Raw genomic sequence first — 13,324 nt, 5'->3', positions numbered from 1 at the left:
TGTAGTCAGATCTTAGAATTGGTTTTCTTTCCACATGAGTAAAGAGATGATAACTTTCTGTCATTCCTGCTTGTGTGCTGAGGATTCCTTGTATGCTGCTGCTGTTGACGATGACATTTACCATTTCTTGAGCCTTCCTATGTATCAGACTTTGAATTTAATACTTCTGTTTACATTTTCTTATTTATACCAAGGGATTCAAAACTCATGTGCAAGATAAAGCATTGTCCATAGACTTTGCATCCATGTGTGTTACATATATATGTCCACTATGAAGATGCTACTGTGTTTAATAAAACATAAATCAATACAAAGCATCATTAAAATTATAATAGCTCTTTGTCTCTAACATGTTCTCAATGGATTTTGAAACTATTATTGTGAATAATTAGTCAAGATATTTTGATATTAAAAAGAATTCTTAGAATCAGTGAGCCGCTTAACCATGTTTAAGATCACTTTTAACTGCCCAGATATCATTCTATTTTCCATCCATCTCTATTATAAGGTTAGATATTAATAATGCTACACAACACAGAAGAGACAACAGAGATAATCTAAACAGGAGATTTATTTTACAGATAAGGAAAAAGGCAAGGACCACTGAAATGAAGGGTTTATCTAAGACATGATGACTAAAGGGCTGGAGCAGGAATTCAAAGACAGGCCTCCTGACTGAATTTTCTAACAGAAAACGAGAAACTCAGTGTGGAGTAGTTACTCATAAGTACTACGGACAATTACAATAATGAAGGAGATTTCCTGTCTAGCCTCATATTGATTCACCTCCAGCTTTGTGGATCTGAGAGGTCATCATGTTGGTCGATAATAACACTTGATCTTGGATGCTGTAAATTTAATATAGAGCATAAATACAAAGATCAATATTTTAATGCTGAGGAGGCTCATTTATTGCCTGTTTATCCTCAGACCTTTAAATGAAATGGAGAACTAAAGAAATGCAAGGAATAATTTTTCCGAAATTTCATTTAAGTTTTGTAGATGATGATGACTAAAGGAAAGCGAAGGAAAAGTTTATGATGTCACTATTTTCTACACTTATGGGCTTTTCTCGCTTTCTCTTTCTCTGTTTCTCCCTTATCCCTCCCTCCCTCCTCCCTCCCTCTTTCCCGTCCTCCCACCCCGCCCCCGTTAATATCTTTAAGCCTCCTCTTTACTTTGCTCAATGTCTTTTATGACTCCAGATAAGAGGCACTTATTCTTGATCTTCTCCATCCACAAAATAAGAGAACCATGGTCATGTCCCGTTGTTCTTTCGTGTGTGTGTGTATGTGTGTATATATATATATATATATATTTTTTTTTTTTTTTTTTTTTTTTTTTTTTTTTTGAGACGGAGTCTCGCTCTGTAGCCCAGGCTGGAGTGTAGTGGCCGGATCTCAGCTCACTGCAAGCTCCGCCTCCCGGGTTCACGCCATTCTCTGGCCTCAGCCTCCCGAGTAGCTGGGACTACAGGCGCCCGCCACCTCGCCCGGCTAGTTTTTTTGTATTTCTTAGTAGAGACGGGGTTTCACCGTGTTAGCCAGGATGGTCTTGATCTCCTGACCTCGTGATCCGCCCATCTCGGCCTCCCAAAGTGCTGGGATTACAGGCTTGAGCCACCGCGCCCGGCCGTTCTTTCGTATATTAAGTGTTTGATGTTTAGAAGCAGTAGGGAAGGGGGTAAAAAGCATAGACTTTGCCTTCAACAGTGGGAACAAGAGTGCCAAAATGGCCCTGGAACAACATTTCCCACAGGTAAAATTGTGGAAATCTAGTCCTATGAGGTGTTCTTCAAAGTACAGGTTTCAACTGGATTTAGGAAACAGAGCATTTTGTATTCTCCTCCTGGAGATGCGCAACTCCTTATGGCATTTTAAATACCCACTGAAGTCTTGCAGTAAGGTAACTGGTGTGATATAATTTCACCTTTTTCTTTTTTTTTTCCCAAATTTAATTGACCTTTAAACCGATATCATACCGAACCCATTTGGGGAAATGCTGCTTTATAGAATTGTGTGTTATTCCAGTTCAGTTTTTCTGCCATTTGTATCCATTAGAAAACTTAGAATATCATAGTTGGGTATAAATAACAAGTAGCCACAAGGGGGGAAATAAAGTAAGGCTAAGCACAACCTCCTTCCTTTATGGATTCTAACATTCACTAAAGAAACTAAAGTACAGTATTCATATATATTTACTATGGTACAGGACTTGCATTGCTTGAATTTATGCAACTCTTGCTTGTTACTTTTGTTCCAAAAAAATGATATCACTGTGTGCTATTTTTTTTTTCCTAAGTACACCTCAAGTCCCTTCACCTTCGCTTCTATATTGTAGTGGTTCTCACTTTAAAAGTAAGTTTACCTGTGAAACAACATCTGCGTGAGTTTATTAGTGAAGTTTTGTATGCCTCCTTTGATCACATGAGCCCCTCTTTAATATCGGCTGACAAGGGTTTAAATACTGTTTCAGAATTAATCATGGAAACCAATGCTTTAAGTCTTTTTTAAACATCAAATAGTAGTATCAACATTTAGTGGGCAACCAATAGAGATTTTTCTTTTCTTTTTTCTCTTTCTTTTTTTGAGACAGAGTCTCACTCTGTCGCCAGGCTGGAGTGCAGTGGTGCGATCTCTGCTCACTGCAACCTCCGACTCCCTGGTTCAAGTGATTCTCCTGCCTCAGTCTCCCAAGTAGCTGGGATTACAGACATGCACCACCATGCCCGGCTAATTTTTGTATTTTTAGTAGAGACAGGATTTTATTATGTTGGCCAGAATGGTCTCGATCTCCTGACCTCGTGATCCGCCCACCTCAGCCTCCCAAAGTGCTTGGATCACAGGCGTGGTCCACCATGCTCGGAGAGATTTTTCTTATAGTGACTTATTTGCTGATATTCAAATGCCATATGCATTTTTTGACTATACCATATTCTTATTTTTGAATACTCTTATTCTTCTGTCATTCTTGTTGGAATTGAGTGATACTGATTAGTCAACACAAATAATTTCATTATAATATTCCAATTACATTAGATTGAATTTGTCTTTGTGATCAAAGTTGATTAGTTGTTATGATTTACATCAGTGAAATGGACTAATAATTCAATTCACCGATAAGACTGGCAAGCAAGAGTTACAAGGCATTTTCAAGTAAATTTGATTAAAATGTGGGGTTTTTCTTCTACTGTTTCTTAAAATGAGAACAGTCCTCTTTCACTACGTTCCTAAAGTTAAAAGTTTATGTGTGCGTAGAGATTGAAAGAATAGCACAATGGCTTGTTGTGTATATAAAAATATCAAATTTTGTGTTTTTCAACATAAATAGGAGTTGAAAAGTATAGATTGCATTAACATGTTTGAATGTTTTAATAATACAATAAAATAGATAATTAACTATTAACCTATTAAAATAGGTATGAACTATTAGCGTATCTTATGTAGGTGATGATTGGTAGGTTACACTTTCTAAATTGGCCGGAATGTTTTGCAGTTATTCTTCTTAAGGTTATTACTGATTATTAAAAATTCTCTTGTCTTTTTTTTTTTTTTTTCTTTCAGAAACTTGCTTTTCTTTATTGTGTACAATGCCTGAAAATTGCCTTACAAGTAAGCTAGGCTAGCACTGGCTCTTCCTTCCCATGTCAATCTAGATGTTCCTTTGGCAGGCAATTATTCCTCAGTTTATTTCCCACCAAGGATTTGTCTTTTTCCAGGGAACCAATTATGTACATCTTATACTATAATCTGTGTCACTTGAATCTGACCAAAAACTATGAAACAATTCACTGGTTGGGGATTCCTTTTCACAATTAGAATCTTCCTGGGAAATTGCCTACTTAAGGAGGTTGTGCTACTTAAGATCTTCTACCAGAGAAATATTTGCATCGCCAATGTATTGCTTAGCTTGCTGGTCTCCAGGCTCTAACACAAATACCTAAAATAAACAAAGTATTATTTATGTAAAAAGTGAAAAATACCTTGCTTATCCTCTTTTTCCTTCCTTTTGTATTTACAGATGTCATCCATACTGTAGGGCCAATAGCCAGAGGCCATATTAATGGTTCCCACAAGGAAGACCTTGCAAATTGCTATAAATCATCTCTGAAGCTGGTGAAAGAAAATAACATCCGATCAGTTGTAAGTAATTTTATGGTTTTTATTTCTCACTCTTTTTCAGCCTTTATGCTTTAGAAATCTGTCTTGTCTAAAAAGAGGTAGGAAACCATTTCTAAACTTTTGAGAACTAAGTTTAAGGATCTTAGTAGCCAATTTGGTAATCATGACTCTCCTCTTTGGTGTGCTATAAATATTTACTGAATTTTTCATGATGTTTCAGAATTTAAAACTATAAAACGCCAGAACTGGATTTATCTTATCTACTTTTTCCTCTTCATTTTGCCACTTACTTTCCTTTGGAGAAAGTAAATAGTATGGTAGTGGGGTAGTGGCCAGCAGATTTAAAGAAGGAAAATAGCAAATACTGAGTTTGTTATAATAGTTTGCATTTAATATATATTGGTTGTATGTTTGTGCATTCTGGAGCTATGTTGAATCTCTGTCTACATGCATTAGTGTCTGCATGCATTCTCATGCTAGCGTCAGACATGATTTATTTGCAGGAAATTACTCTGTGTATGTATTTTAACCTGAATGTTGTTATTCTTTTAGATTTATTTTACTCTTATTAGACTAATATTCTGTAGGTGGTAGCTGGGTATACCACATCTCTTCTAAGTTTTATCAGTAGACAAAGGGAGTTCAGAAAATGTGGATCTAATCTATTTCCTTACCAATAGGCTGAGATGAAAGGAATTCTCTTCTAGCTGGATTTGGAGGTATTTACTCACCTGCTTTTCTTTTGCAACATGTTCTACCTTTATTACATCTCAATTACACCAAGAAAATCAAACTATAGAAAAACACACTGTAAATATCTAGTAATAAGTTAATTTGGCTGGAATCCCTTGGTTGTTCCCCCTACCCCACAAAGATTATAGCCTCGCTGAAATTGTGGGGCAGAGAAATAGTTAAATACTTGATTTCATAGCAGACTGAATAGATCAGCATTGCTTGATAGTTCACAGAAGTAGTGGTTTTATGATCTGCATGAAGAAGCATTGAGAAACAGATACATTTAGATAACCCTGGATGGTTGCTATACTTTTTGTGCATGAATGTAATTATGAAGTGCATTTTTCAATGCAACATTGGTGAGTCTGCTTGAAATAAGGAAACTTTTCATGACCTAATTATATAGTCCTTTTTAATCTTTGGATAATTATTAACAGAGCTGGATATTTTATTTATCTCTTTGACTTTCTAAAATTTTGTTTGCAAATGGCTCAATACATAAGATCCTATTCTCTCTTAGAGGTGAAAGCTGAAGTTCAAAGAGAATGGAGCAAAGTATACCACAAGACCAGTTGGTTAATTTTGTTCTCTATAGGAAAATAAGAAAAATCAAAGCAGGCATGCACATTTAGGGAATAATTAAAATTTTGTCAATATGGCTTATTGATTTAAAAAAGCAAAAGGCTGAAGTGCTTGGAAAATGGATGTGTAGACAAGTTTCCAACTTGGGAAACATAGATTTTGAGACCTGAGAGAATTTGCTGTCTCTGGATATCACTGGCATCTCTAATGATTTGTTTTTAAAAGCCAAGAAAAAGTAAGAAGGAAGAATTTTGCTAGAAACAGTATAAAAATAACACTCAACCTTTTAATAGAGACAGGAATCTCTATAATTATCTCAAAACAATCATGTTACTCTACTTGCTACCATTAGATAAGGAATGGAAGAATTATGGACTAAGTTAACTTTTTAACAAATGGCATGCAGATAGGCTGAAGTAATGCTCTTGCAATACTCTAGTCATTCTTTGATAGGAATTAGATCTACCTTAACATCTTTGATGATTATTTTAAAGGACCAATTACATATTATTTGAATGAAATTAGCAGGTGAGGCTGAGCTGAATTCAACCCAATATTAATAAATAAAAATGGAGATAGAAAATACACAAAATGTGGGATGAAATGTCCAACGAAATTGATCATCATGTTCTTGCATGGTAGACTACAGTTGCCATCAAATGTCATGTCTCTTTTACCCATAAAAAAGAAAAGTATTTTTCTTTTCTTTCTCCCTCCTTCCCTTCCTTCCTTTCTTCCTTTTTTTTGGAGTAGATGGGGTTTTCTTCTTTATATGGTATGTCATGTTCTTGATCACCATTAAATAAATAATAATGCCAATGTCATCACATCCTGATTATGTAGAGAGAAATAGAAAACTTTCAGAAACATGATTACAACTGGATACATGTTTTATAGTATAGGCTTGTATTTTGTCAACTTATCACAACAGATGGTAGAAATGGTTGCTATAAAAAGCCTGGTTATTAGGATGCAAAATAAACTTAACTTGAACTCATTTATATACCTGTCAAAAAGAATTTCTCATAAATCCTTTTATCAGAGTGGCTTAGTGTTTGCTTTGCCACTTATTACTATGTGACTGTGGACAAGTAATGTCAACATTTTGTAGCCTCGGTTTCCACATATAAAGAATCAGTAAATTACTACTGTTATTGCAGACCTGTCCATCTCATGAGGCTGTTGTTACAGGGATCAGTCGGGATAATGAGTTTAAGATAACTGGAAGAATGGAATTCTTTCAAAAGTATTTGACAGTGTTACTTCAAATATAAGACATTTTCACACCTTGTGATTTGGCAATTTAAGGAAATATCACTTATTTCTTTGATATCTATTCTGAACACCAGAACGCTAGACATTTACTATGTAATTTCTTGATGTTTTTAAACAACAGGGAAATGTCCAGAAATAAATTAAATATTTGATAGGCACCACTTTTCTGCTAAGGTTAAACCAAAGGCTTTAGGGTCACAGCACAGGGTCCAACATATGTATTCTTATTCTTATTTTACCAAAAGAATAGATTCTTCAAATGTTTTTAATGAATGTAAGACAAATAGTATGATAATTTATTTAATAAATATGAGTAAGACCTACTGTGTACCCCAACATTATCAGGTATCTTCTGTGACATAGAGAAAATCTAATGGTTGTTTCCTAACAAAATATGCCTCCACCTTATGACCACCTAGACAAATAAATGGACAAGATCATCATGTCCACTGTTTGATTTGAGAATATTCTGTAGTTCTCTCATCACTTTTAAATATCTTCCCAGAGATGCATGAAATTCCATAATTCATGAGTAATTTAGGATGTTAAGGCATTGTTCTTTCTCTGCAATTTTCCTTTAAAATGCAGATACTCATGAGATTAGTAGATAATTAATTTTCTAATACTTAATATGAAGAAATTTATCAAATTACTTTTCATGTTGACAGGATAGAGTATGATAAAAGTACTGAGCACCTTAGCCTTAGGGGAGGAGAATTGGAGAAAGGTCTGAAAGGAGATGGAGAAAAACAGAAGAAGAGTAGGGTATAATTAAATTTCACCTACCTCTCAGTTTTGCTAAGAGGAGATCATTTTTGAATAGTGGAGAGGGAAATGTTATAGTCATACATAATTATCTAGAAATAAGATACTGATTTGGGTGTCAGATGTGTTGTGAATAAAATTTTTACTATGAAAAAATACTACATATTTTATTAACTTAGGGGAAAAAATTCATTACATTTCTCTCCTCCATACATTCTTTGTGACAGCTGTTTTTTCATACCTATCCACATTAGCTTTAGGTGGTAAAAGAAAAAAATAAATTAGTCAACAAATCTAATGGCTCATTTTACAATGGCATTTCTCTTTTATGAATGATTATTTAGGGCTTAATATCAGGAAATATTTAAATGTAAGATTTTATCCTGATTCTCCTTCTAATCTTACCATAAATAGTTTCAATTGAAAAAATATGACCAGTCTTTCATGCCTCCTAGACCTAGTCTTTGCAAGTTTCTTATTTCTTCCAAATATTATTCCTTATTGACTCCAAATGTTAAAGTCAGTTACTTTTCTTTAACCATGAGTTACCCTTGGACCCCAAAAATGCATATATATATATTCTTGACAACCTTGAGATTGTTGATTGCAAGATAGGCAAAATTTAAGGCACCACGAAGAGGATAATTAGCAGTCTAAACTGGAAATTGGAGTGTGAATAAAAGAAAACTTTAAAAGGAGATCAGGGAGCCTACAGATTTTCTCTGTAAAACCTTGGGAAAGACAAAGATATTATAGATGTCAAAAAAGAAAAAAGACCCAGGTTGAATCCCAGAAGTCTAATGCATGTGACCTGAGGAATGCATAGTCAGATTGGTGAAATCAAGCCTCTGAATTATGTTGATTTCTAGAACAACAGTGTGTCCTGAAACAAGGAAAACTACACATATGCATGATATCCTTGGCTATATATATGTAAAACATACTAACAGAAATTGTGTGTATTGGTGAAAATCTTGGTGAAACCTCAGGGGTGAGTGTAGGGGTGAAGACAAGAAAGAAAAATTTCTATTGAGCAAGAGCTGGAAAATGAAAATGCCCGATTTTGTATCCATTATCACCACGCACTGTTGGAGAGGATGACAGAGATATTTTCTCATGTATCACGCTGTCTTTATTCTTTTTGTCTGTGGGCATACAACTATTTTGTAATGATTTTTATGTGTTTATCTTGACCTCTATTTCCCTTCTTTTAACATCATGTTCATTTAAAAAAAAAACTAATCCATGCCATACAAAAGGGATCACAGCAATTTCTTCTTCTAGAACCAGTTCAAAGGCATAGATTTATATTTGTCAATGGTATTAGATATTCGAGAAAACTATTTTCACTGATGAAATACAATGCACCCTGTCTGACATTCTTCGAATGACAACATGTAATAAAGTAGATGTTTTAGTTTGAAAAAATCATAATCTTGAATATAAGCCAGATTTTACTTAGGCTAAAAATTATTTTCCCATGAAAATAAATAATTGACATAGGAATTTGTTGATTTTATGTGATTATGGGCAAACTAAAACTTGTATGTTTGTTTAAATGGCGTGTGCTATCTGTGGTTTCCACAGGCATCATGCTGGATGATTTTTTGAATGTAAAAACATTGTAAATTTTTGCTGGTAGGAACCACACAATTTCAATAGGGATCCCTCAGAGCTAACTAATGTTCCCTCCATGAGTCATAGATCTTGAGAAGCAATAGCTTCCAATGGGAAAGATGATGGGCCTACAAGTTCAGTGCTACCTCTAGGCATTGCGGCAATCAAGCAGTTTTGGAATTCTGAATTTAGTTGTTTCACTGTAGTATAGGTTTTCGTTTTAAGGCGTAACCAAGTGAATCTTATTTTCTTATACAAGTTCCCTTCTGAGAGGGTTGCCATGGCAATGAGTTCTCAGCCTGAAATTCTTAAATGTTGGTTTTGTTTCATTATCTGAGTTTCCATTACAGGCCACATCAATCAATGCAGTTCTCTATTCAAGAACACGTCTGCAGCCTTAAAAAGCTGACCCTTTCATTTGGTACCTCTGCTCCTCCGCCTAACTTGATGTCACCATTTCCCAGACAGCTCTTCATCTCCAAGAACCCTCTTCTACAGGGCTGTCAATTTGATCTTTTCCATTTTCCTTTTAGGCAATATGTAGTCTTGGTTCTCACCTGTCTCATTTTCTCATTTATAAAGGGTAATACCAAGTCTCTATGTCTTCCCTGATTGGGTTTCTAACAGCTGTGTGACTAACAATACTATTAAAAAGTAACAAGAACAAAGGCACTTTTGCATTTGTACATCACTCTACAGTTTACAGCAGTACATTTCTATACATCATCTCATTTATTTTTCAAGTTCTCTAACTGCTGCCACTGTTACTTTGATTTAGCCAGTGTGGGAAAAAGCTAACTCGAGACTTTTTCTTTCTCCTTTTCCCCTACATTCACCTTTCGTAAGATCTCCTTATTGGGCACAGAGGTACACAGGTTATTGTTATTGGGAGTGACAAGTGACAGGACAGGTAGCAGAGGTGAGGAGGAGGGCGGGCATGGAATGATAGTAAATTCACAGGTTGTGCCTTGGAAACAGATAGTTATACAACCAAACCCACATTGACAGATCCTGCACAATTTGTGTCTTCTGATGGCCACACCAGAGAGATGATTTGAGTTAGAGGGTGAATGAGAACAATCATTGAGCCATGAAATACAGTAATAAGAATAGCAAATGTTTCTGAACTCCCACTTGGCGTCAGGCACTGTGTTTTAGTCATTAATTCTCAAAACATTCCTGAGTTAGAAAATGTAGTTTCTTCCATCTTACAGATGAGGAATATGCACCAGAAGGAAACTGCCTTCCCTGTGGCTCAATTCCTCATCCAAGGATATGAACCAAAACCAAGGTGATGCATATTGCGATTCTGTTTCTCCACTAGCTAAGCATTATGTTGATGACTGTAACTCCATGCATTCTGTGGGCTATTACACAAACCTACGGTCTGTAGGTTGGACCTGTAACACTATTGGTCTTAGCTCAAGTAAGTTAAGGTCTTACCTTGAACAAAAATTTGAGGTGGGATTTAAACTGAGGTAGTCTAAATCTAGTGGCCTAAGCCACTCTGCAGTTCCTTTGTCCTTTGCTCCATTATTATGTGCCTTTTTTTTTTTTGGTCTAAGCCAGTGGTTCTCAGTGAGTGTAGTACTGCCCTCTAGGGACCATTTTGTGAGGGTAGTTTTGGGCAATTACAACCACTACGGAGTGCCACAAGCATTTTGTTGGCAGGGACAGGGATATTGTGACATGTGGTCCGGCCAAGCCCACATAGTAAAACTGTGCCTCCTCCCACACAATGTTTTAACGTTTTGCCAGACAGTCATATAAGTGAAACTCTGTTTACAAACAACAAGATACATCAAAACAAAGCCTCTCTCTCCCTCTCTCTTTTTCGCTGTACACTGGACTATCATGAAAGTTAAGAGGTGCTTGTACTTAGTTTGCTTAGAACTTTGCCAAGAGTGCCTGAGAAAATTATGCTACAGGTGGCCATGCCCTGGCAGCAGGAGAGTTTTTCACACCTGTCTGAGTCCACGTTTAGGAAGATTTTTTTCGTAATGATTCTATGTAGTGAAGCAAACAACTTCCTTCTTCATTGCGTGTTCTAGTGTAGTCATGCCCTTGTCTTTACATGTTGAAAATAGAATTTTACTATAAATACTTTCATTTTAAATCATTTTCATATCACACTTATGGCACTCTATTGATTTTATAAAAAAATCGATGTGTTTTCATTTGGCTTTGCTTGGGAACAGACCCTGAGCCAAGGTGTCGTGTGCACGTGCTTTCTATAGGAGGCGATGACAGGGAACAGTGCAGAGGAGTGGGGATGTGACGAAGGGAAGAAAAAGCAGCCAGGAGGAGTGGGAGTGTTATAAGTTGGCACTGTGGACAAGTGGGGCTCTGTCTTGCTGGGGAGCTCTCAGCAACCATGTAGAACATGCCTAGAAGTGGTCCCATCTGAGGGAGAAGAAAAGCTGGACTACTTTTTTTTTTTTTAATCTTCCCCCTTCATCAGCTGGCTGAGGGCTGCTCCTGGGTCATTAACTTCCAAGCATTTCTTATCTGCCTCCTTGGGCAGGCAGAGGGAAAAACCTCAGGCAGAGAGTGACAGCAAGGGTATTTGCTAGAAGATGCTGTGGATGGGCATGGGCTAGAATGATGAGAACTGGGCAGATATGGGTGGGGCACTGATGCCTGTTTCATGTGTGCAGATGAGTGTTAATATTGATAAATGTCATTTCTGCATAGCAAGGATACTTTACAAAATATTTGTTATAAAGAGGGTTTGATGAATCTGATAGAATTGAGAGCATTGGTTTAAGTTAAACAGAGTTTCTAATAGAGCAAAGCTGCATTCAATATGCTAAACATAGATTGCTCAAAGATTTTTATTCTTAAAATAAGGCATCCAAATTCTCTGCTTCTTTAAGCATAGTGTGATATAAATGTCATAAAAATGGTAATTGATGTAACTGGCCTTATGTCCTATAGAATGCATGGACTTATGAAAGTGAATGTAATGCTTAGCTAGTAGAAAAACGATATCACATATTGTGTTACCTTAGTTAAAGTTTTTTCAAGATCTCATAATCCTAAACTTTGATTCATCATGCAAATTATGGAAGAATTGGCCACCCAAGGTTGGATGCTTGTAAAATTTTCCATCAATCAGAAGACACATATTAGAGGTGAGCAATTTAAGTAGGAATTTACCTTTGATTTTATTCTAATATAAAGTTTCTTTCAAATTATGTGTTCTTTCAATGATTTGGGAAATATATTGTCATGTATTTCCTTCAAAAATCTTACTTTAGGACCGTGATCAATTCTTTTTGTAAGAGTGTCTGAAACTTTTTGCTTCATCTCATCTACAATTTGAAAGAATTATTTTTAGTCACTTGTATATTCTGCAGATAGCAAGACTAGCAAGACCAAGAAAACTACATTTAAAATGAAAGTATAAAACATCTCAATTTGGCTGGATTTGTCAACATAATTATTTTCTGTTCTTTTATCAAGCTAGGGAACATTCTCAGGAAAATCATTATGGGTTTCTACAACAGTGTCTTCCAGAGGAAATACTGGCCTAGCACACTGTCAAGGAGAGTATATTACAGTGAAATTTGTATAGAAACAGTAAACAGATTTGCAATGCAAGCTTTCATCTTGAGTGCTTTATTTTTCCCTGACCTGAGCAGCAGTTATTAGATCACTGTATCATGAGGAAATAGTCAATTCAAGACACGGACCACAGAGTCCCAAGCCTGATATTAGGTTTGAACAATTGGGCAATTTTGGCATATATCTAGAGGGTTAATAGTATAGAGCAAAGGCAATGGCTTTAAACTGAACATTTTTTCTTGCAAATGTTCAGATTTTTTGTTGTTGTTTTTTTTTTGTTTGTTTGTTTGTTTTTTTGGTTTTTTTTTTTTTTGGTTTTTTTTTTGTTTTTTTTGAGAGCAATTGTAATGTATGGAATCTAAGCTATTCTTAAGCTGTTGAACTCAGAGACCAAAGGAGAAAGAACAAATAAAACCAATAAAAATTTTAAAATAAAAATAAATCTGTCAGTGGAAAGAAAGCTTTCTTGACTTGTTTATATACAATTCAATGGAGTTGCAAAGAGGATTTTTTTAATGGGAAACGTGTCACAGATTGCGTTCAAGCTGCACTTTAGCTATTTTTGTTTGTTTGTTTGTTTTATACACACAAAAACACATACCCTTCAAAAATGTGCAAAGTGAAATATTTGCTTTCCTGGATGTCTTTTCAAAGTGTTATAG

The 13,324-nt window shown here is 35.6% G+C and overlaps 1 protein-coding gene across 4 annotated transcripts in view; it reads left to right on the top strand.

Moving 5' to 3' along the window:
- The window catches only part of MACROD2 (mono-ADP ribosylhydrolase 2), a 2,066,868-nt gene that overhangs the window by 1,230,351 nt on the left and 823,193 nt on the right, over window positions 1-13,324 (top strand). For all 4 annotated transcript variants that reach the window (XM_028828674.2, XM_015149520.3, XM_028828673.2 and 1 more), the window contains exon 6: window positions 4,021-4,142. In XM_028828674.2, coding sequence (XP_028684507.2) covers window positions 4,021-4,142 — 122 coding nt within the window. The remainder of the gene's footprint in view (window positions 1-4,020; window positions 4,143-13,324) is intronic.

The sequence above is a fragment of the Macaca mulatta genome, chromosome 10 (genome assembly GCF_049350105.2).
Source record: "Macaca mulatta isolate MMU2019108-1 chromosome 10, T2T-MMU8v2.0, whole genome shotgun sequence".
In the NCBI taxonomy this organism is placed as follows: domain Eukaryota; kingdom Metazoa; phylum Chordata; class Mammalia; order Primates; family Cercopithecidae; genus Macaca; species Macaca mulatta.
Note: the sequence above shows the minus strand (reverse complement) of the source record. Positions and strands in the feature narration are given on the sequence as shown.